Source organism: Astatotilapia calliptera, chromosome 14 (genome assembly GCF_900246225.1).
Source record: "Astatotilapia calliptera chromosome 14, fAstCal1.2, whole genome shotgun sequence".
In the NCBI taxonomy this organism is placed as follows: Eukaryota; Metazoa; Chordata; class Actinopteri; order Cichliformes; family Cichlidae; genus Astatotilapia; species Astatotilapia calliptera.
The window spans coordinates 36,966,051-36,991,339 of NC_039315.1; the positions used below are offsets into that span (position 1 = coordinate 36,966,051).

A 25,289-nucleotide genomic window follows, 5' to 3' on the forward strand; every position below is an offset into this window, starting at 1 on the left:
CACGCTCGGATGCAATTATTCATTCACACTAATGTCTGTTCCCATTGGCTCTCACATAATCACTGTTCATCTGTTCACAGGTTGGCAGACCCAAACAGCTGATCGGTACCAACAGCAGCATGTTGCTGACTGAGGATTAGTTGTAAGAAAGCAGCAAGAAAAGGGCAATCAGTGCAGGTTTGATTGGTCAATCAACTTAGTGAATTTAGAGGACTGTGTGTGGATTAAATCAAACACAAACCAGGCAACATTAGTCCTGTTACAATCGAGATTGATTGGAGGGTTTTTCATGTGCACAGCTTTGTAATTAAGCATCCTATAAACTTGGTGTGATGCTTCACTGCCGCCTACAGCTGTCAGGATTACATTCTGTGGAATATGAGGTATAAATTAGATCTACAGTATATCAGATACTCGACTCCATGCCTAACAAAGGTCTGAATGCCCAGCAATGACAGCGGCTGCCCAGATAGCGTGAGTCACGATGGAAGCTAAAACTCAGCGGGCTCTGTGAAACCTGTAACCAGAAACTCGATCTGTTGACTTGATTAGTGCCGGCAAGCTCGGGGTGAGCGCTGAGCATCTCCAATCTGATTACAGCTCGAGTGACTACGCACGCCTACGCATTTCGCCTCGTCATCTCGCCGCAGTGGGACATCTTTTGTTTACAGGTGTCCGTTTATACACTATGCAAGAGAGAATGAACCGCTGAGCTGAAAATCAGGCATCGCTTACTGTGTGAGTGGGTGGGTCTATAAATAGAGTCAACTGGGAGCGTTTTACCTCATATGGCTGAGCAGCCATCTACCTACAGCTCACTCACACCTGCTGGAAAAGACTCCAAGAATCTGGAGAAAGAAACTACTGACAAAGCTAAAAATCAATATTGGGCTGCAAGCTGCCACTGCCATGTGTTCATGTCACCCAGTAATTAGAAATGAAGGTTGAAGTTCCATCAAACAAAGAAGAATCAGGAAATGAACATCCAGGCCCAGTAAGGCTGCTGGCCTTATGGTTTTAAAATGGACCGAGGCACAGAAACTGCTTTGTGGACCAATGAAGAGAGGGGCCACTGACGGTCTAGGGTGCATCAGAGCCCTTCCAGCACAGGTTTCACATCTGGAAAGACACCATCAGTGCAGAAAGTTACAGTGAAGTTAGAACCTGCAAGTGCACTGGAACAATGCACACTGCATGTATTACCACAGCGTGGCTTCATACTAGTCGGGGCCCTAAAACGGCAGTCCAGACCTTTGACCGACTAAAAACACTGAAGACCCCACAGGAGCAGGCGGAGTCGTCTCGGACAAGAACGAAAGCATCACTGCTGTCCTCAGGTCTGTTTACAGGTGCTGTTGAGACAGGAAGCTGCGTAGCTGTGAACTCGCTGCAGTCTCCGTGTTTTAAACGTGTTCAAAATGAGCTCATAGTTTTCTTAGTTTAAACATCTGACGTTGTCCACAACACGGATCAGTGAGAAAATCATTGGGTTTTTTAGAATTGGGGACGTAACCATAGCAACAGGTTTTCTGCTGACAGGAAGCACATTTCTTTATGTGGTGATGGATAGCGTTTAGAAACAGCTGCTGCTCCCTGTTTGGGGTTTTCCTGAAGTTTCCTCATTTTGGAAATTGTTCTGAAAAGCAGGGAGACCGAGGCGACTGTGATTACGCCGCTCACTGCTCCACCTGCTAAATAACACTACGACGAGCTGTGTAGATGAAAATAAAATGGTTTGATTATTCCAGTGTTAGACTGATCAGCATTTCTCCTTTGTGTGCCGTGGGTTCACTCCAGAGAATCGCCTGGGTTGGATCAGTCAACTTAAAGAAGATTAACGGAGAGGAGGCGGGGGATGCGGGGTTGCTGAATGAAGCACTGTTCGACGGCTTGCTCTGGTCTTGCTGCAGGCTTACGTTACCTCTTGTGGGGGGTAAATTCGGTGGGAACATTCGCAGGCTGGTCATACCCATATTGACCCAGATGTTGGACTGGGGGGAGCGCGTGGCCGGCTGCTGGCGAAGGAAGAGGAGGTAGCGGGGGAAGAGTTCCAGCTCCGGCTGGCCTGTCTTACTTTCCAAGATTACCTGCAGGGGAAGGAATTTCAAAAGGCCCATGAAACATTCTTGTACTAATAATCAACATAAAACACAAGAGACATGCAGAACATCTGAATATAAACCTTTTTTCTGCACTCTCAACTTTAATCTGCACTTAAATCTGAAACCATGTGACTTCTACGCAGCTAAAGTGGAGTACAATAAATGCACGTAATACTAGTAAAGTAGGATATTTACTGAGAGAACATGTGCTTACTATCTGCATGTTGCTGAAGTTCAACAGATGACCTTATGTACAATATAAAGCCCCTGAGGAAACTGTTGTTGTGATTTGGAGCTTTATAAATAAAGCTGAATTTGACGGCAGTGTGGTAACCCGTGGAAACGTCACCAGTGCTAATGACTGTCACAGTCGTGGTTCTCTGTGCATGCTTGGATAAAAGCGAGGGAGTACAAAAACACACATGTGCTGTATTTATTTTTATTGAATTTGTATAGAAAGCAGCTACTTTTGAACTTCCAGTGCACTTTTCAGTTTTGCCTACACACTCATTTGTTTGCTCATGGATGACCTGCTCCAGCCCAGCAGCTGACTGATTATTCCCAGGTACTGCATCACAGTGAAAGTGAAGTTCATTAGCTTGTGAGTGGTTTGCTGTGTTCACTCACCGGTCGCGGCAGGCTGAGGTTGGCACCGTACCAGTGGTAGAGCGCCCGCCACACAGGCTCTGGCACCGTCTCAAAGTCTCTACGAGGCAGCAGCTGCAGGGAGCGTTTTAGCCTGCCGCCCTCCATAGTTAACGTGGGCGCCTGCACAGGACACGGGACACACATCAGCATTCGAATAAGGGCACAAAGACGCTGGTCTGTCTCTCTGAATTACGCATAATAAAAAGAGACAGCACCCTGATGCTACACACGAGCAGAAATGCTGCGATGATTACAGAAAGATAAGACAAAAGGAAAGAGAGGTGCCATCTGGCCCCGCGGAGCCTTTGCCAGCAGATGAGGAGTGACTCCAAGAAAGAATCTGGTCATACGGTTTGGGTTTGTTTACACGTGCTAAAGATTGCAGACGCCCTCATTGTCAAAAGCCAGGACCACATCTGTCTGTTAGACGCACAGCTTTGTAAAACATGATGCATGAGCACCACCCAGAATGCAAATCAGGAGGGAGTGCAACGCTGCTGGAATGAGCGGCTTCTCTGAGCTCGTGTATCAAACATACGCTCCAGCTGAGCTGTGAACGTGATACGGGACGCGCGCTATGCCTGAAAAGCTGCGACCTTATTACAGCCATACTGAGTTAGTCCTTGCCTTCATGGGGTCAGTGGTGACCAGAGGCTGGTTGTCGATGGCTCCAGGTCTTTGTGCTGCCAGCTGGGAGGGGAGGTGGCCGTTGGCTCCAGAAAAACACTGATTGTTGTTGTCTGAGACGTTGTGCTGACGTGCGAAACAGCTCTCTGTGGCTGAGGCTACCTGTGGGCTCAGTGCTGCTGAGACAGAGAGGGAGCAGAGCAAATACATAGTACAAAAATAACACCCACGATTTTCATTTTGATCTACAATCCGTGATGTGCGGACTGACCAGTTTCTGTAGCCTCTGAGGCACTGGACACGGCATCGGGTGACCTCTCCTCGGTGGGGCTGACGTGGCCGGACGTGGCCGGTCCTCCCAGGCTTTCAGGGAGGGCAGGCTCGACGGTGGCCGTGGCCATTGGAGTTCTGAGTGAGCTCAGGATGGACGGCTGTTCCACCACGATGCCCTTATGCTCCTGAGGGGAAGACGACACAATTGGCAAGATTGTTTACCGTGAGAGACGCTATCACGTTTTATCTTACTGGCTGATGGTCACTGCTTCTGTCCCAGTGAAGTTACAGCACAAGATGCAACGATGAGTCTGACACACTGACTGGAAGTGCATGAATGGAAACAGAAACTGTCGCAGATGTTTTTAAGTGGGGGAAAATATAAATACATATACCACTGCTAAATCGCACACACCCGAGACATATATAAATAATAACAGGACAGCTGTCACGCATGTAATGGCCTGTAGCTAAGCTTTGTAGTGATGTATGAAAGTGAATGAGAGGTGAAGGTGAAAACAGGGCACTCGACTTTAAAAGGCCCCGGATAAACAAATGCATGGAGTAACGAGATTGTGACCAGTTCCCGTTTAGGTGCAGAAAAGGCGACTCAAAGAGTGTCCGCTGAATATTCGATCCTGTGCCGTTCACCGCACAGCATCACGGGACGCTGCCTAACATATGTTAACCACAGTGCTGTCAGCTATTAGCAGCTATATTTAAAGCTTTCCCCATAATGACAATGTTTGACAACCTCCCCGTACCCTTAATGACAAGTTGTGACATCTTGGTACATATCAGAGGTGGTTTGACGACCATCAGAACAGGTTCCAGGTGTTAGACGGAGATCAGACTCATTTCTAACGCGCGCTCAATCATTTTGCTCCCGACGCCAGAAACCTGCTCAGCTCAGAAAACAGACGTCTGAGGGGAAAAGAGCTCAATAAAAACTCCCGTTAATGCACTACTTACATATTTAACGTAGTCTTTCCACTGCTGCCACCACAGCATCGAGATGAGGAACCAGTTCTGGCCTTGCTGCAGCCCATGTCTGCTCTCCCTCTCTAACCAACCCCTACACACACACACAAAGGAGAAAATCACAAATCGGACCTTTCAACCAAACAATGACTGGACAGGTGGCGAGGACAGGTACGTACCTGATGATTTGCCCCTCCTCCTCTGGAGTAGCAGGCCTGAGCCCCAGGACTATGTGGCACACCTGAACCGAGATAAAGATGAAAATACACGAGGATAACGAATAAATACTCAACTTCAATGTGAACACTGTGTGAGTTTTAAGACTGTAGCATCTGGGTGCTGACCTGAAAAAGCAGGTTCAGGAACTCGTTGGCCAAAGCGCTCTTTACACTCCAGATCTGGTAGTCCTCGAGGGTCAGGTGACCCAGCTGGTGGAGAGTGAAATAGAACCAAGGCGAACATAATCAGGCACGCAACTCTGAAAATAAACACTGCTGTGACACCTTCGAATAGCTGTGGGTAAGATAAGGTGGCTGAGGACTGCGAGGTTATTGTCAGTGAGCAGCCAACACTCACACGGCCGCGTGAAAAGTGTTTGCTTTTTCTGAATGAGAGCAATGATTTCTTTAAAGCTGCAGACGCTTTAAAAGCCTTAAAAATGAATCATGAATACTAATGAGCATTTATGTATTTAGAGGTTTTGCACAGGACTGTGTTCCAACGACGATAACATGGAGCTGTCTTACCTTAGTTGTGTCGTGCATCTTTAGGATGTCTTCTACTATGTCTGACACACTACTCTGCAGCTCCTGCAACAGCAACACAATAGATCAGCATGCAGCAAAACACAGTAAGCGCCTCGTCTTAACCTCCTCCAGATCTGCAGCAGGCCATCACTGAGCTCCCGGACAGTCTGACGCGCAACCTGCTGACACTCGATGCTCTGATGTCTCAGACTTGGATTTAGGTTGGGTGAGCATGGGAGCAGTGGACGGCACCACTTCGTTCATCCTTTGGTACCTGACTGCGCATTTGCACCACGTGAGGCCGGGCATTGTCGTGCACCAGTAAGAACCCACTACACCAGAGCAGGGTCTGACAGTGGGTCAGTGGAGTTCATGCTGGTACCTGATGGCAGCCAGGGTGCCGTTAACTAGCCTGTAGAGGTCTGTATGTCCCTCTGTGGATATGCCCCCCTACTGAACAAGGTTACATGCAACAATGTTCCCCATGACTCATTCAGACCCTTTTACATCTGTCACATGTGCTCAGGGTGAACCTGCTCTCATCTGTGAAAAACAGAAGGTGCCAGTGATGGACAGTGGTGGACCAGTGGTGGACCAGTGGTGGACCAGTGGAGGATGATGGGCTCTCAGGCCACCGTCATGAAGTCTGGTTGTTTGGTCAGAGACATTCACACCAGTGCTGGAGGTCATTTTGTAGCTCTGGCGGTGCTTATCCTGTTCCTCTGTGCACAAAGGAGCAGATACCGGTCCTGCTGACGGTTAAGGACCTTCTGGAGTCGTGTCCAGCTCTCCTAGAGTAACTGTTGGTCTCCTGGAATCTCCTTCATGTTCTTCAGACTGTGCTGAAGCAAACAGCAAACCTTCTGGCAATGGCAAAATATTGATGTGCCATCCTGGAGGAGTTGAACTACCTGTGCAACCTCTGCAGGGTCCAGGTATCGCCTAATGCTACCAGTAACGCCCCTAGCCAAATGCAAAACTAGTGAAAAAAAAACACACGAGGAGGGAGAAATATCGATGCTGATAGTGGAAAAGTTCACAAAGAGAACAAATTTACAGATTTACATTCTATATATGCTGAATGTGCATATTTGCATACGTCTCTTAAACAGATCAGAAAATATTTTGTTATCAGAAAAAGAAAAACCTCTCTCACTCACAAAACCCTGACTGCTATAATTACCTTCCACAGTTAAAAGAACAGAGCACAGTTCTGTGCATGAGTCAGGTTCCAGTAGGCATAAATATGAAAGTTCACCCTTGATCGCTCTGGAGGGTTGTGTGCGTGTGTGTGACAGTGTGAGTTTACTTACAGGGAGTAAGTCTGTCCGATTGTCCTTCCACACCTCCAGCAAGGCCACCACCATTTCATGAAGCTCATCTCGAGACAGAACCCCATCACGGTCCACATCAAACACTTTAAAGCAAACTGGAAGTGAAAGAGACCAAAAAGACGTTTATGATGTTGATGAAGCACCACGCCGATGCATCGTGCCGTTCAGTGTACGAGCAGGAAATCCGACACGCTGCCACTGCTGCCAGTGCAAATGTAATTTCAAGCACCAGTGGAAGTCCTGATGAGAGCGGTCCATGACTGTACCGACCGATCGGGACTTTCTTTAAGGAAAAAAAAAGACATTTAAACCCTGGATATCAGCTTCAACTGAGAAACGGGCTTGTTATGGGCAGCGGTGGGACTTGTGTGGGGTGTCTGTGTGGATCTGAATCCACAGCGAGCCTTACATTTCTGTCTCTCAGCAACAGGCCCCCTGCAGCATGCGGAGAGCCCACAAGAGATCTCTTTAAAGTCGATGTGATTGTCCCGATTTTCATCGAAGGCGTGAAACAAGCCTAAAAAACAAGATCAACAACACATAACATTAGGCACGCTTAAAGCAGGTCGTGTTCTCTGCTGAGGTCGCGTATTCAAAGCGAGAACGCCACTTTGGTCTCGTTTCTTCATCATTATTGCAAAGCTATGCAGATATGAAACTGAGCAAGTATCGTCTTACCTTCACTCAGTGACGCATGAATAGGAGGAGAGACGAGAGGAACGAAGGTTTCCAAGTCAAAGCGGCCGGTCCTGGACTGAGCTTTCAGCAACCAGTAGCGCTTCTCCAAGTCTATAATGTCAGACTCCTCCACTGCAGGAGACGCACAGAGACGGGCAGTCAGATATTTGTCACTGAAGGATCGTACTGCAGGCGAATGTTGCACAGTGACATTTGATTGAGCAGTTTCTCCACACTTTCCAAGAATTAGGAACAGCAAATCAGAAAGTTTTTATGAGACAGGTTTAAAGCCTGTTTGGACTTTCTAAAGTCAACGCATTCATCCAGAGACTGCCAACATATACATAAAGTGAAAACGGGACAAATGCAGAAGAACAAAATAAACCAAAAAACAAAAACTATATTTCTTCCTGAGACTGGCTCCAGGACGTCCGGTGTGCTAACACAACCGGCTGGGCTCCATCCACCGTTTCTGGGGTGTTGGTGTTTCTGCATCACTAAATGGAAGCACGGGACAGATGAGGTGCTGTGGTACAGAACAGCCAAGAACACGAGAGCCAAACGTCGTGTTCTGTTAGTCTGTTGCTGGGAACTCATAAACAGGTGTGTTAGTCTGTACACTGCTGCTCACAGTTGATTAAATCAGCATGCCAAACAAGCTAGCTAGTATCAGCTGATAACTTCACTCCACCCCCTTTTGCTCAAGGTCACTTCAAAATGTCACGTTGGAAGCTGACGGAGCCGTCTGTGTTTTTATTTCAAACAATATTATCCTGGTTACAGTAACAAAACTATGGAACAGCTGCCACGCGGCTACACGGTTACTGTCTGCGGCACTGAGCCACAGAGCCAAAACGAATGTGTAATTTAAAATGGAACAACAAAGAAACAGTTGAAACACCGCAGATCTGAATTTGACCTGATTTCTGTAAATGACCAATCCAGCACCGTTGATGTGAGAATGGAAAGATAAAAGCAAACTGTATTTTAGATCGTCCAGATGAAAGCCGTTTGCAAACATGCACTGCAGACCTGAACGTCTCTTTACATGTGAGGCGCATCAGCATGTCTAATGCAGGCAGATCAGCTGTTAATGCAGCCCAGCGTACATGAAGCATCTGCGTTAATCGTTATCTTTTTCTTTACAGGTTATTAAGCTTAATCGGATATTTTTACTTAAGATGTGTCGGCTAAAACTTCTAAACTTCAAACCTTCTTCTTGCATCTTCATTACTGATGCACATTTTTCTCACGTCATGCAGCTCTAACTGAATTTTATTACTGTACAAACCATGCAAATGGAGAAAAATAACACTGTGTACTGAATCATAAATATGGTGCTTGAGGGCAAAGAGGAAAGAAAACACGGGAGCATGCGATCCATAAGTGATGCTGCTGACAGGTGAGGGAAGAACTTCTGTGGGAGTATGGAGGAGCAACACGACACGAGCGCACTCAGATACTTTATCGTACATCAGCAGAAGAAAGGATCTCCTGGGGAGAACCAGGCTGTCTCCACTGCCTCAGCAGAGCTCGGTCATTATCCTCCACTGAGAAACAGTCGGCCAGCTTCTCCTAGCAGCTCGTTTGGTTATGTTCCCGTCTACGTTCACATCTTCTCCATGAGAACAGTCTAAAAGGATGAAGGTCGTTCTGTTTCCTTTCTGATTTCTTTAAACGGTTTAAATAACTAATACAGAATGAAAGCATTGCAACTGCTGCAAACAAAACAGTGACAAAAAAGTGTGTGAGAAGACACGCTGAACACTAGTTCAGTATTTAAAGCGCTGTGTGTGTTTATGGCTTTAAGCACGTTGCTCAGTGAGACTGAGAAAGAACCAATAAATTGATAATATTGAGCCTATTTCATGTCAGCAATGAAAGCCGGCTAAAACGACGACTTTGTGGTGTCACAACTCTCACTGATTATAACAGAGCGTTTTGTTAATGTTTAAAGACAGGTCAGGATGTTGTTCTTTCAGGTGTAGCCCAGGTGACGTTTAACCATCCGAAAGAAAGAAATACAAAAATTTATTCAAACGTGTCATCGGAAATTTAATACAAGTCCACAAGAACAAATTTAGGATCATATAAACTAATTATTGCTAATTAAGCAATTACATTTGGTGACCCCACACACACACACACACACACACACACACACACACACACACACACACACACACACACACACACACACACACACACACACACACACACCATCAGTAAACCCAGGGTAGGGTTATGCAATGAGCAATGGGAGAATTTGCCTCTGGTTGTCACAAAGTGATACGGATCAGACCGATATAGCACATGAAGCTCCGCCCGGGGTAACAACCAGCCTCCTCCTTTAACTTTCTAATCTGCAGCTTAAGCTAACTGGATTCAGCAGCTAGTCAGCTAGTCTGTGGCAGGTAGCCAAAATGATAATAGTTGTCAAACGCAGACGTATGAATCAAATGGCCGGCACTTCCTGGTAGAAACTGGACTGTGGATTCTCGGTCAGGTGGGCTGAAAGCTTGTTTTTAGCAGCTACGGGTAACAAACAGGTTGCAGTGATGGGAGGCAGGTGAAGCTGAAGCCCAGACTTCTCTCTGACTCAGAGAAGGTTTTTATAACTCTCTGTAGTAAAGACACGGACGTCGACACAGCTCGACGACCTTTCTCACTTCCTGGTTCAGACATTTAAAGTTAAAGGAAACACTGAATACAAAACGAATGATTTACACCAGGGACTGTACGGAGACTGCATGGAGGAAATGATACAAGCCAGAAATATTACTGAAGGCTCTGATTCAGTCAAATGACGGTCTGACTGCTAATCTATAAAACTCACGAGGCTCACTTTGGATCCACTCCTGCACATCTCCCATCCACCATAGGCTCACTTCTACAAACACTGGCGTAGACTCGAAGACACACAAGAGCCATTCTTTGCTGGATTTAACGTCTTTATAATGATGATGAGCTTCAGTTTAGCAGTCTTCTCTTCTGAGTACGTGCATTAACTTCTACAGAGCCCAAGGACCTGCACTGCTGCTATGCTAGATGTGCTACTCAGATGCTGGTACGCATAAATCTACCAACGAAAAACAAATCCAGGTACTTTTCATTTGAATGACAAAACCGATCTGATGACGGGCCGTTACACGTCATGGCGCCCTGCAGGTCTGATACCCACCCAGAGGTGCTACTCTGTCCGAGTGGCAGCAGAGATACCATACCATTATCCAGGGAACATCCTTACACAGGTGTTGCCACCGCCAGTACGTAGCACAGCAAAACTCCCCGCATCAGCTGCCTGGAAGGTTATTTCCAAGGATTTCTACTCAAATAACTCCAAGATAGCATCCAAGCTAGCATGTTAGCAGCAGATTCACCGTGCTAAGCTCCGCCGCGAGTCACGCTTTATGTTCTCGTTCTGGAAAGAGTCATGAACCAGGGCCGTGTCAGTCACGCTCTCTCTTCATCTCACACTCACAAATACAGATCAAGAGACGCAAAGGTAAGAGGATAAGCTGGTAGCAGCCAGATTAAAGACAACCTCAGCTTCTCTGGACAACACAGCTTCTTTGCAGCCATCTGAACTTAACGGGCTAAATTTACTTCTTGGTCTTGTGAAAACACTGACCTACAGCAAACAACAGAACGTGCTTTTGTTTGACGTGCCAGCAATCACTGCTGTTCGTACGATCGCTCCATCGTTACTCTCACTGTAACTGTGAGACGCAAATGTGGAAAACTGAGCTAAAAGCCACAAACCAATGTGACACACCCACATGCATCTCTCTGTGTTTGTGGAACAATGTGGATCTAAGGTATAATGAGGTCAGGGAATCATGTGGCATGAAGTTGGCTAAGAAATTGTTTTAGAATAAAGTTTTTAAAAAATCTGATTTGTGGAGACGTGTTGACAGAATAAGTGTACTGCTACATCACACACTACTTCTTTTAAAAGACTTTTTGCAAGCATAGACACACTATGACCTGCTTATGTCGAGCTTAGTATGCGAGGACGTCCTCAACACAATAACAGTAACCAATTTTTTTCTTTTCTTTTTTGTCTTAAACTCTTTGTCGTAGAGTAAAAAGTTGCTGTTTCTGAGTGACGTAATCATGTTTTTAGACACACTGTGCTGTAGATCAAACGTCTGGGCTGGTAATAAGGCTTTGTATCTGCAAACCACAGCGTGTTTCTAAAGTGAACTGTAGGGTATGAAAAGGTTTCATTATCAAGCCTTTTTCAGCTCCTTCATTTTACACAAGCAAAGCAAAGTTTCTCTCATCAGGACAATATCTTTAAGGACTCGTGTAACGTCCTGTACTGCACACGCTGCACTATACTACACTTACTGACCCTGAACAGTCTTTCACAAATCAATCAGTAACATCAGGCAGAAATAAAACCACCCATTCAAATACTTTTGTTACATAAGAGCCGGCTGGGACAGAGGTGGCTGTCAGCATGGGAAGACACTCGACAGCATCAACATTCATGTTCTCTGGTTCACACTTTGACAAGAACTCGCGATTCATATGAAGGAGTGATGGAGTCACGAAGCTGGAAGACGACATGAAATAAGAATCGGGGTCAGTGGGTTTAAAAACAGCACGTTTTAAGTGTAACGCTGTCGGAGCTGGAACGCACGCCGGGAGACGTTTGTGGTGTTTCCTGAGACGTTTGCTCTCCAAGACCGAGGACGGAGGTGCAGGAAGAAGAAGATGGAAATGGGAAAATGTCCGTTTCACTCACTACGATATGGCAGAACATCACACAGTGAATCTATCACGTCCCTGAAATATTTCACTTTTAGTCCCTGCTTTTTTATTTAACCTCCCACTGAGATTCAAAACCTCTTTCTTAAGGGAGACCTGGCCGAAACAGGCAGCAGCAAGTATCTCACAGTTACAAATATTACACAATTAAACACAGGCAACAACAACAACAACAACACACACAAACAAAATGTAATTAAAATGACATCAGTCTCATTGAAACAGGTGTGGAAGGATCCTGAGTTTTAATTTTTCAGTGGTTCTGCAGCTCGGTCCAAGCCGAGGGTTCAGTTCGTGCAAACAGAACAGAAAGCAACAAGACGAAGAGAATAACCACCAGCACGTTTCGCTGCTTCGAATTCAGGAACAAATATTTACAAATAATCAAACGTTCTGCGCGACCAATCAGACGGGGCTGCACCTTCACATGCAACAGGCTCCTCCCAGCAGCCTGTGTTTACTGGTATACAGTGTTGGTCAAGTTACTTGAAAAAAGTAATCAGTAACTAATTACTGATTACTTCCCCAAAAAAGTAATCCCGTTACTTTACTGATTACTTATTTTCAAAAGTAATTAATTACTTAGTTACTTTTTAAAAACACGATTTACACCCTGAAGAGGTGATAAAGTGATAGATCTTTCAGCCCAATTCTACTTTTTCTACATAATCCATCATACAAAATGTAATCAAATGGAAAAGTCTCTTTTTAAAACTTGTTTTATTAGTTTTAATCTTTTAACTTTATGCATCAAGCAAACATTTAATTATCTGCAACATTCTCTGACTGGAAGAAATTAGTTTAACATTTAAACCTATTTTCTGCAGATTCCAGCACATAAAATAAAATATTTTTTGTGTTTACACTCAGTCTTTCAAATAGATGCAAGTAAAACACAGCAGAACATAAATAAAGTCAAAGACTCAGCGGTCCTGTTGCTCTATTTTCACCTGTAAAGCAGGAGTGGGGTAGGCGGAGGGTTACCCTGGTGCAGGTGTGCCGCGGTCAGTGGAAGAATCCGCGAGTTTCTCTGTGAGTTTCCCATTACGTCGTAGCTACTCGGTGCTTGTTGGAAGTTTAGGGGTTTTTTCTCTGTAAAAAGAAGTTTTCTTCCCACGCACAGCGGACACTAATGTTTTTGTCACTTTTTATGGAATCAAACTCAAAGTAAGGTCAGTACTTCCACACTTTAAACGCTGCACGCTCATACTCTCTCTGCACTCGATATATGATCCACTGTTGATCTGCACACAGCTGTTGTCACGAACGTCGCACTCGCTTACATCACTGTCGTGAGACATTCTCGCAAAAAAATCACGGTTTTAGTAACGCAGTAACGCAGCGTTCCTACGGGAAAGTAACGGTAATCTAATTACTGTTTTTGCAATAGTAATCCCTTACTTTACTCGTTACTTGAAAAAAGTAATCAGATTACAGTAGCGCGTTACTTGTAACGCGTTACTGCCCATCTCTGCTGGTATATGTCATCACCTTCTAGCAAGAAACCTCCACATCTTGGCAGCAGCTGCTGCTCGTATTAATGCAAACTTTATACCAACTTGTGGTTCCTGGTAGCATCAGGAACACCATCAGCACAAACTGCATTCCCACCACTCAGAAGAGTCTGATGCTCTCCTTTTCCCCTTACAAACACTACTCTTCAAACCAGCTCTAACCTGCTGAAGTTTTATTTTTTTTTATTGTTTTATTTATTAATCCTCCCCTCCGCTTTAACAAGCTACAAGCCATCAATTTTCTTGGAGCAGTTTCACATTAAAAGCTTTCTAAGTTATTCTCTGTGGAGCAACATTGGTTAGTAAGGCCTTGTGCATTGCAGAGTTTGGCCAGGCAGGTCAGAATTTCTTGTAGTGACTAAAAATGCTGAATAATTATCCAGACTGATTCCAATCCAAAGTCCATCTAAAACAAACCAGGTATCAAATGAACACCTGAGCGTCTCAAGTGTGAAGTAAACACATAACATTCAGGCGCACTGCTGCAGGACGCTGTTTTAGGGGTGGCCTTACGGTGTGTGACGCCCGCTAGGGTCTGGTAGAACGTGGGCGTGTCGCTGTCATCCGTCAGCGTGACACACACTCCTCCCGACAGCAGCCATCTGGACAAAGTGAAGGCTTCCTTGTCCTGCAGGAGCCAGTTCCTGAAGCGATCGTAGTTGACCTTGTCTCCCTGCACAAACAGAAAGGCAAAATGAATCTGCTGTCGCCAAAACACCGATCGCCAGCCGTGTGCCGAGTCCATCCTCGTTTGGCTATTTAATGAGGAAAGGCTTTGGCCCGTCGCTACGGACTCATTAGCTATTGTTATTCATCAGTCAAAGTGTTTTGGGGTTTAGGGCTTTTAAATTTAAACTAACAAATTACACAAAGTCTGACAAATCGAATCATTCGGTCGTGATGAGAAGCACCGACTTCTGCTTCTTGAACGTCTTTTTCCCCCAACAGAAGTTTACTGACATTTTAAAGAAGTCAGCTCATCAAAATGAGTGACAAGTGCCGGGGCAGGACTGCAGAAAGTAGCCAAGGACGAGGGCGCAAACATAGATAAGGGAAATGCACTTTGCTTCACATCAAGGTGGAAGCTCTATTCAGTTGACAGATGTCAGTTTCACGCTGCAAACATCAAACAGAGAACGACAGACGAGGCTCTAATATAAGAAACCTGATGAATCGTAACGATCCCCGATGAATGCAAATGTTCCCTCGTGCACAAACTTAGAGCTACTGTAGGAACGGCCTCGTGCACACCTGGACTACCAGTGGCCGAGGCAGCAGGTAATGCAGCCACCCCTTTAAAACCAAAGTGACACTTAAACATGTTATATGTCACAATGGCTTTGCTAAGGCCTGAACTCTGTATGTGTGCTTCAGTCAGCGAGATGATTGGCACCACAAACACAAGCTGGTCAAAATAGAGCGAGCCGAGCTGCAACACCTCCCTCTAGAAGGACTTGACTTAAATTATTTTGATACTTCAGCGATAAATAATGTTAACAGCTGCACATAAACTGTGCAACCACATTACGTACATGTGTGTGGACGTTAGCCTACATGCTGGTGCTAGCACTGCTAATGATAGCTCCAATAAACTCATTGTGAAATCATTGAGTGATATTTATTGTGCTCCAAGAAGGCTCTTAAATACACGTGCACTATTTTCAGTTGAACCTTAGGTTTGCCTTCTTTTGATGTTTTAAAACTCTTTACAGCAGCGGTCGCCGCAGACCGGTTTATGTCCAACAATATTTTCACGGACCGGCCTTAAAGGTGTGGCGGATAAATACAACAAAATAAAACCAGTGCCGGTGTCGTGCCAAAGGAGGTATCCCCGACAATGTTTCCCCTGTGCTGGGAGCACGCAGGAAGTACTGATGTTTTCATTTTGTGAAAAAGTGAAAAATTAGTATCGTTACATTACCATTCAGTTTGAGGGTTACTACAGAAAATTATATATTTATTGCTCAGATGGGATTATTTTAACAAACCATTAACATTTTGGCTGATAACTATTTTTATTCTCCTGTAACTTTACTATATAAAGAGCTAAATCCTCCAAAGTTTCAGGAGTAATGCGTCATAATAAGAAGTGTTTGTGAACTAAAAATCAGCAATGTGGGAGACCGTTTGTCCGTGATTTGGACAGTCCAGCTTGTGCTCCTGACGCAGGGGAAACAAATTCTGTCGGGGGTACGAAGTTTGGCATGACACCGGCACCAAACAAAAAGGAAGATTTATTCATAACACACAGGAAAAGACGCAGGGAAACCAAGTTAATGATAAAAACGATAAAAGAATAACGCTGAAAGCCGATAAAAACCCTGAAAACCATGAATTCCCCCCCGGAGCCTCAACTCTTGTGGCCCAGTACCAAACGACTTTTTTGTTTCTCCTGCACACAAACAATATCCCGACTCTGTTTAACCCACAAATAAGCATCTAAACAAATGAAACAATCAGTCTTGGACATGGATTTGGTTAGTGGTGATTTCAGAAGTGAACATGTAATTGCAGAAGGATAATAATGGACATAAACATCATCAGGGGAAAATGCAACACCTGAGTATTAGACTTTATTGTGTTGTGTCTCTAGAGATGTCTGCATGCTATAAAGGAGGTGGGAGTGGGGAGGTTTGCATGCTTTCAGGTGGTATTTTAATAACCAGCACAATGACTCGCTGATAAGCCAAACTTTGTATTATCACAGCGAGGAGGCTCCCTGTGCGCTCCTAGTAACAATGGCTCTTTTATAAGCATGTGACTGAAACCTCTGCAACGATCAAGCGCTCTGCGATAGAAGCTGAGGAGTCATTAGTCTGCAGCTCACTTGCATGAGTGCATGAGTTAACAGATTAATGCTGTGCAGTCTTTTGCAGCGTTTGCTCACCTCGCCGAAGGACTCCTTCAGGGATGCCGGGACTTCTCCATCCAGGACCTGCAGAACTGCTTCTATATCTTCCCTGGCAGCATATCCCCCCAGATCACTGGCAAACAGGCTGAAGAGGTCTGTGCACACAAACACACGAAGAAGAAAGCTCAGCTTTATCACAGGAACGCAGGCGTCCAGCACACAGCAGCAATGAGCTGATAAAAGTCTCAATGTCAATAATGTCCTGATGGATTTGAATGCCTGCGACATGTGAGATACGACTACCAGAATGAGCCTGAGGAAGAGGAGACGAACCAAAAGCATGAAAAACAAAAAGAAACGAAACATTTCAATCACTGTGGTCTCAAAACAGTCGCTCCTTCAGCTTGTAGCCTATCCTACAAAGAAATCAACCAGATGTCTCACACAGTTCTGAGAGTTTCCGGCCCATGTGTGCTTGGACAGTTAAGGTGAGCGAGCTTTTCTGAAGCTGTATATGTAGAAATACCTTCTAAAAATGATGTTTTGCAGTAAAACAGAACCACTCACCAGCTGTCATCAGTCCACTGACAAGTTCAACATTTCAATGTTTTGTTCCCAGATTAAATTCAAGTGTTTCGCTGCAGTTCCGACTTCGCTGACTCGCTTTTTCATAGTTTTCAGTCACGTGAGCGACTCGCCACGCTGTCGGGCAAAACATCGCTCCATCATGACGGTCAGCAGTGGACGGTCAGTAGTACTGCAAGACTAAAGTTTTGTTTTTATCTCGAGCCAAGACTACGTTCATCTCTTCATGGAGGGGAGACAAAGATATGAAGAGAAACCGTGATTTTTGGGGACTTGTGACCTGCTGGATGGGTAAATAACACCACCGTGTGGGAGGCGAAGAACAAGAAACTTCACCGTTAAAGCAAAGATAACTGCTACAGCTAGCTTCAAGTACCACGTGTAAATCTAACATTTGGTTGACTTGGACATTTACAGTGTCGGGCCAGGAAGTATGAGGAGCATTCATTTGTCACGTGTCAGAGTATTTGTCCGGTGTCGGCTAAACCATTCCTACAGTTTCACTGAGCCGCCACTGACAGCCTGGTTGCCGTGGAGAATGATTTGGCCTGTAAGGCGGGGTAGGTGTAGGTGTGTTCACAGGTTGGTGCCATATGCCACGCCCTTCTGGAAGCTGGTGCTGTGCCAAGTTAAATCTGAAGACGTTTAGAGGACAGCTGGAGGACCGCAGTACTGTTTTGTCTTCCAGGTGGACGTGTCCCAGTAGTGATGTGACAACTATGAACACTGCATCTTTTCTCTTTGATCACAGTGTATGTATATATGCATGTACCCCATCTCCTCCTTAACGAGTGCGTCGACGAATGTCATCACACATACAGTAACTATTAACATTTAAAAGATTTTTAAGAAAAACTTTTATTATAAAGCCCCAAATCTGTTTCGTTTATGTTAATTTCATCATTCGTTTGTTTTGTCACGTTCAACATATGTTGCCTATAAATAACTCGACGGATGCCAACATCCGTATCCGGGATGGATTTTGTTCCAAGTAACACTTAGCATGGAACAAAGAATGGAGACAGATATTATAAAGGACTAAACCGCAGGTTAAAATGAGTGATTGCTAGTTTCTTAAAGTTTACAGATATAAAATTGATAGTGGGGAAAAAATATCTGTGGAACGAGTCGTCTCATTATTTGTTTTATTAGCTTCTAAAATACAACAAAGAACAGTTTGATGACCTCAACAGAAATCTACATAATTGGTTCATCTTTCAGTATGAAAGCAAACATCCAAGACAGCACTGGACGAGGCTTAGGATAAATGTCCGAGTCAAAGCCCAGAGGGAAATTTCACCAAGTAATCGTGGAACAAATCCAGGAGTCTGTCGGGCCTTTACACGGCTGAGATACTGAGAAGTGTTCACAAGGGTCAGCTGCTAATTAGTTCTTCACATTTTTAAACAGTACCTTCAAAACACGAGGCCTGTTAATACCTGTGCCAGAGCTCAGCCTCAGAAACAGCATTTAGTTCAGCTAAAGCTAGCTCGAACCAGCCTGATGCTGATTATTTGGTGGTGGAGATATTACCGAGTGCAACTCGCTATGAAAAGAGGTAGAGTGAAAGCACTTAAAGGTAAATATATGACAGGAAATACAGCCTCCGGATGTTTAACCATGACACCCCGTCTACATGCAAAGGGGGTTCGTTTTAGCAATTTAGAAATACTTTAACAAATGACTTTTCATAGTAGGTAATGATGTAATAAATTACTTTAATGACAGTAAGTATGTTTATCCAACTGTGGCAGTAGCCATGGCAACCCCTGATCGCTCCTTGACTATAACTAAACTGCATTAGCTTAAAGCTTACATTATATCTCATAAAAAACAAATTTTAAAACTACTTTTATTCTGTTTTTTGTTTTGTTTTTTTTAAAGCGAGACAAGAGAGAGGGAAATGAAATCAACATCTCATGGCCTAAACAGATACTTACACTTTGCCTTCTCCTCATCACGTCCTCTGGTCAGAAGCACCAAACCCACGATCAGATTGTTAAAGTGCAGCCCTTTGGCAGAGCCTCCAAACGAGGTGTAGATCACCTAAAACACACACATAATCGTAACATTAAACACGAGCTGCTCCACCACCTGTAACACGATCGAGACGTCAGCCCATCCAAACACCACAGTGACAAAAGCTGCCAATGTGTGAGCAAAGAAGAGTTTTGACCAACGTCATCAGGTTTCACCGACAACTGAGGAAAAAAACAAAACCATTTGAAGTTTGTCGTTCAAAAATATAACAAATGTAACATTTAACATAACAGCTTGGATGCAGTAATGTTGGTGACTCTGGAATACTGCAAGACCTACAGTACGATGTCAGTAAAAGGAAAGCTGACAGGAGGAAAGTACTTCCTGTGCTGGACTTACAATTCATTTTCAGTTCAGTTTCTCAGAAGTAGCCCTGGACTAGTTTCTGTGGAACTGTGAGAGAAAATCACCCAAAACAAAAATAGAGAAATGTGCTCCTCATCTTTAAAACTATATCAGCTCGTGTTACGGAGGCGCTGCTGCCATTAAGCTAAAGGACACGCTGATGGCCTGCATAACATGACTCTGCAGTCAGAAGCTGATGAAGCATGTCCATGCCAGCAGGTCACACAGAGTACAGAAGCTTTATTTGTGGCTTTTAAAAACACGGAAGTCACACTGTGTCATACGATGCAAATTCCTAAATCCAACACTTTCACCGTCATCTGCCGCCCCTTCATCACACACTGCTGCTTAGAGTCCCCGAGAGCAGCCATTTGGCTTTCTACCTGGTAGGCTTTTAGCTAAGCTTTAGCTTCAGCCAAGTGGAAGCTACATTGGCTAGTCATTCATATGTAAATTAGGTTGTTACCTGAGAATTCTGGAGGGCAGTGGGGGTGTGTGAATGATTGCTGATTTCTAACTGCCAACTGCCTCTTTGTTTGTCGGGGGGGGGGGCTGCTAAAAGCGGTGAACTTCCTTTTGTGTTCGTCTTGATGCATTCTCAATCATCCAGGGAAATAAATCTCCAAAAGTCACCAACTTGGAGTGTTTCAGTTTGCCATCTTAGGGAGAAATCAACACACATGGGTGTATGTCCTTTGTTGCTGAGATTTATTGATAAAAACAGTACAAAAAACCAACCATTTGTACACATATTTACAAATAATAATAAAAAGTGAGTGAGTACACTTCAACATTTTCAGCAATCACTCACAATCCTGGCACTGCCATGGTATCTGTAGTCTGCATTTACCACATGTGTATCTGTAGCAGTGAACACATCGCACAGTGGCATGATTGTTCTTGCATTTGTGTTTGACCTGACACATGGCTCTTTTTCCAGGGATAGGTGTGGAGGGTTGTGTCCGAAGCAACTGTTCTTTTCTTGCCTTCTTCCCAGCTACATGAGAGTGAGCCAACTCTCCTGCAAGCTCCACCAGGAAGTCCACCCGTCTTTCCTGCGTCCCGGTGCATGCTTGATACAGCACATGTGCATTCAGTGCTGCCATGTCAATCATAATTATCAAAGACCAGTGGTCTGATTGATACCACAATGGACCACTGATCAATGGTCCACTGGACCACTGATCAGACCACTGGTCAGCAAACCTGGGAAACCCACAGATAATAGTCGACGCGTCGTTTGAAGCTTTGTAAGATCACAAAAGACGCAGGAATAAGTAGCAGGATTTCAGAGTGTAATAACGCACTGAAACAGAAGATGGCAGCACTGCATGTACGAGGATGCCAACTGCCGTTAAACCCCGACGAAGAAGAAGAAGCAGTTTCCCAGAATTCATAGCGCGGCCCTGCTCAGTTTCCAACAATGGCGGCAGCTAGTTAGTTTTAATATTACTCTTATTATTCTTTCTGGGTCACAAAATAAACCTTTAACATATTTTCAGGCGAGAATGTAGCTGTGTAAACCTCAAATATCTGCTCAGTTTATCAGGACACCACATATTTTCAAAAGCGCTCCGACGTTTTCGGAGACGTCTGTTACCCACTAGCTCGTTAGCTAGGCGGGGGCAAGGCTAACTAGAGCCGTGAGAACACCGGACTCCCGGCAAATCGTTTTCAAACCCACCGCCGTCTTTCGCTGCTCAGGTTAAACATGATATATGAGTCACTTAGATAACTTAAAAATGTTGTTGTTTGGCTTTTTTTGGTGTTTTATTTGTTCCTGAGTAAATCGGTTTGTCTGAGATTAAAGTTATAGTTTTTACACAGCTGAATAAACGTCAAGCAGACAGCTGATTATCAGAAGTGTGAGATGCTCCAGAATTTACTCCGGTGTCCTGTTATATTTTAGATAGCAAGGAGTTTATTAAACTTCACCGAAACAATCTGCAAATTTCATTAAAATTTAATAAACTATCTTTTTGTCTTTATTTTTAGTTAGCACATACCTTAAACACTTAACCATCTTCTTCATTTAAACCTGCATTTATTTATTTATATTAAAAAGTGACAGAAACTAAAAATACTGATGCATTCACTGATCCATGTATAAACTGTAAGTCAGGTTTGTATTCACTGCCATCCCGACTGCCAAAAACCTGCAAATAGTATTTATTGAATACACACACGCACAAAAAAAAATCTCAGTGGCTTTATGAAGAGAAACGTGATCAATTTCAGTAAACGCACATTTGTGGGAAAACAAAATTAAAGGGGAAGTCCGCCGATCTACATGCAAAAGGTCAACCGTCACAGAAAGCACATTTCACCTGTGAGAGGACAGCGTGTCTTTAGTGTTTCTCAGGAACATTGGTCAAGTCATAATTCTGACGATGTGACGAGTCCACGAACAACAACAAACTGGACAAAATGTGTTTAAGTTGGACAAAGAGTAGAGCTGATGAAGACACACAGGTCGGAGTGTTTTTGGAGCTTAACTCAAACTATGAAACGGAGAATTCGTGTCCACGAAGCTCAGAGCCAAGTTGAGTCGTCAGGTTGCAGAGGAAACCTCTACAAGAGCAGATTAGTTCTTTATTCTTTTTAAAGCTGTAAATATTTTGTTACTGTTACTCTTTAAATATCACTACACGCATATAGTTTCATACATGAAACTGACTGTGGAGTCCCCAGAGACTGTGGGGAAGTCCTCGACGCAGCCAACTAAAGCACGCTTCTTAACTCGTCTGTCTCTCCTCCCACTCCCACTCCCACCTCCCAAACAGTGATCGGCTCAAACCTTGTTGTTATATTACATGTGGAAGGTGTAATGGTATTTGTGTTCATCCTGAAGCATTTGGTAGTTCACCATGAGACCTTCTTGCTACAGCACACTGTGAGCAACAATAACTCCTTGTACTTATACATTAACTATCAGGATTTATCAGCATATGTGTGCCTGAGGAACAAAATACCAGTTAATAACTGTTCATCCTACTGAGATAACACTGAGTGAAAACAAACAAAAAACAAAACATCAAGCCAACATGCGATTTATCCAGTACATAAAATCTCTGGATACTTGGCCACGAATGATCGTCAGCACCGTCATTATTAGGGCTGGGTTTTGATTATCGATTTATCGATTAAAATCGTGATATCGATTCATTAAAATCCTGAATCGATTTTTTAATATAAATGTATTTTGCCCGAAACGCCACAATCTCAGGTGAAACCTCACAAAATTTCAACAACCGCCAAACAGCTAAATAGTAAATGAGAGCAGGAACACGGATTCTGCACAAAGATGTAAACACACAGCGCCGACGGATCAGAATCAGTGAGATGTGACTTTCTCACCGACAGCACGGACACGATCAGGGCTGAAAGCCGACAGCTCGCTGACTCTGATGTGTCGGCGGGTCCGCGCTTTGTGTTTACGCCGTTTTTGCGCTGATTCTGAAGCTGTTAGTTTGATGTCTCTCCAAACAATATTGACTGAACCAGCAGCAAAAGAAGATCCAAACTACGCTTCACATAAACATCATCATGGATTCACTCTGACTTTTACTGTTTTGCTTCCACCAGGATGCACAGCTCTCTCTCTCTCTCTGTACTTCAACAACAGTTTCCCGTCTAAACATCTGTTTTCTGCATTATTCACTTGCTTGTTACGCACAAGTCTACCGTTGTTTACAGGCTGTCAGCTGCTGTTTTTTTTCTTTTACTTACTTCTGAAAAGAAAACCTAATTTCTGCTGTTCAACAGGCTTCTGAACAAATTGAAACTTTTTAAAAGTATACAAAATACAAAACGCCGTGTCTCTAATAAAACTGCTGTAACGTCAGAGGTGATGTTCATATGCTGGTTAATGATTTTCATTTGTTTTTGATCTACTGCAGAATATTTTTATAAAATCCCAGAACAGGAAAATCACCTTCATGTTTTTCTGTTTTATCTTCAGCGACTTTGACACAAAGGCCTCTGCTGTGATGCTCACACCTTTGATAAAGTCTGGAAAGTGTCAGCTTCCTTTTTATAGATACAAAAATATGTAAATGTACTGATCAGAATTATAATATTTCTGACTGTCTGAGGCAAAATTTCCCAGATTTAAATCGAATTGAATCGAATCAAATTGAATCGAATCGGGATCTTGTGAATCGGAATCGAATCGATTCTAGAAATCAGTGACGATACTCAGCCCTAGTCATTATACACTTATGATAAAACACCAGATAAACCTCTGAGCACTGAACAGTGCGTGTTCCTTGACTGACTGATTGGGTCGGGCTTTCTTTGAACTACCAGACTGTGCAGTAGCCACGGCTATATTTGAAGACACCAGCAGCAACCTTACATCTGGACTGCTGTCACCGCAGTAACTGCTGCCATGGTGACAAAGGAGAAGAAGGAGGGAGATGACACGTGCTGTAGTGAAGACATGCAAGCCGTGTGTTTAATAAGCAGCAGATGGAGTGGGGGGTGCGCGATGACTAACACTGGCCTTACTAATGCACTGAGGAGACAAGGTAGGTGTTGTTATTGTATGCTCAAGAAACTGGCAGAGCAGCGAGCCTTAACTGAATCACGCACGTTTTTGTTTGCCATTGTAGTGTTTTCCACAAAAGTACAGCGTATGCATAGCAGATATGCACAATCCAGCCACAACACGTGGTTACATTTTTATGAAGCAACTGAAGCTACAGAAGAAAGCAGTGGGACACGACAGAGGAAAGCCCACGTTTGGACTGAGATAACCATTTGCTGTCACCTCGCAACTAAGACTGCAGAGGACAGCAGGGGACATGTGCTCTTGAACAGTTAGAGCAGCATGATTTATGATATAATGTGAGGAAAATGCATTCCTATTACACAAGCAAACTGATTTTAAACGATTGTGAACTTTAAATGGTTGTGCCCACACAACGTGCATGACACGGCACAAAAAAACACAGGAGAAGAAAAAGTGACAGGCAGGTGTGAATTATGTCAGAGCACCTTTATCAGTAGTTCATGTTAGGATCGTCACTCCATCGTAAAGTCGAAATGCATACAGAGCAAGGACAACAAACTTCAATCAAAACCTCGTTTTTCTTTTTTTCTTCATTACATAAACAATCATGTGCAGAGCGGTGAGGGTAGGTGTGTTTGAGCAAAGCAGACAAGACTAAAGAAACCCTGTCGTCAGAACATTAGGATGCTCCCATGTGTCTGACTGGACTCTAACTCCCTTAAATGCCCCAAACAATGAAGCAGGATCTGTAATTTGGGCCATATTTGCACACACGCTATTCAAAACCTAACATTGGTAAAAGAAAGAAATACAAAAAAGAAATCTTCATTCAACTTTCAAGTAATCCAAATCAAACTAAACTCTGGAAATTCTATTATTTCTGTTTAATACAGACACATTTAAAATGATTCAGGCCGCCCTCTACCTGTCATTTCCCTGGAGCAGTTTTATAATTCAGGTTATTCTGAATGAACAGCCTGACATCTACCAATTTAAACTTTGTCATACAAAAAGCCCATAAACCAAAATAATTAAAAGGAATGAACAAAGGAATTAGTAGCTCATTTCAAGAGCAAGACCAGGTTGCTGTCAACACAAAGCGATCAGTAGCCCAATAAAAACCAAACCCGAATTAAATAATTAAATATCCATCCATCTGTATAATTGAGCCGTTTGTACATATTAGCGCTATTTCTTACATTTGTAAACTCTCTGACATGTTGCATTATTTAAACAGTTTAGTCTGTTACTGTCTTGTTGGTTACTGTCAACTGTA

At 43.8% G+C, this 25,289-nt stretch overlaps 1 protein-coding gene across 7 annotated transcripts in view; it reads right to left on the bottom strand.

The window, feature by feature from the left end:
* The window catches only part of usp32 (ubiquitin specific peptidase 32), a 66,183-nt gene that overhangs the window by 19,628 nt on the left and 21,266 nt on the right, over nt 1-25,289 (bottom strand). For 2 of the 7 annotated variants that reach the window (XM_026193557.1, XM_026193559.1), the window contains exons 3-16: nt 19,056-19,161; nt 16,567-16,685; nt 14,193-14,352; nt 7,390-7,521; nt 7,121-7,228; nt 6,691-6,806; nt 5,378-5,440; nt 4,976-5,059; nt 4,811-4,872; nt 4,623-4,725; nt 3,649-3,835; nt 3,378-3,553; nt 2,730-2,870; nt 1,922-2,087 (exon numbers count right to left, since the gene is read on the bottom strand). In XM_026193557.1, coding sequence (XP_026049342.1) covers nt 1,922-2,087; nt 2,730-2,870; nt 3,378-3,553; nt 3,649-3,835; nt 4,623-4,725; nt 4,811-4,872; nt 4,976-5,059; nt 5,378-5,440; nt 6,691-6,806; nt 7,121-7,228; nt 7,390-7,521; nt 14,193-14,352; nt 16,567-16,685; nt 19,056-19,161 — 1,723 coding nt within the window. Of the gene's footprint in view, nt 1-1,921; nt 2,088-2,729; nt 2,871-3,377; nt 3,557-3,648; nt 3,836-4,622; nt 4,726-4,810; nt 4,873-4,975; nt 5,060-5,377; nt 5,441-6,690; nt 6,807-7,120; nt 7,229-7,389; nt 7,522-14,192; nt 14,353-16,566; nt 16,686-19,055; nt 19,162-25,289 lie in introns of all 7 variants that reach the window. The other 5 variants (XM_026193560.1, XM_026193561.1, XM_026193558.1 and 2 more) reach the window with 3 other exon arrangements.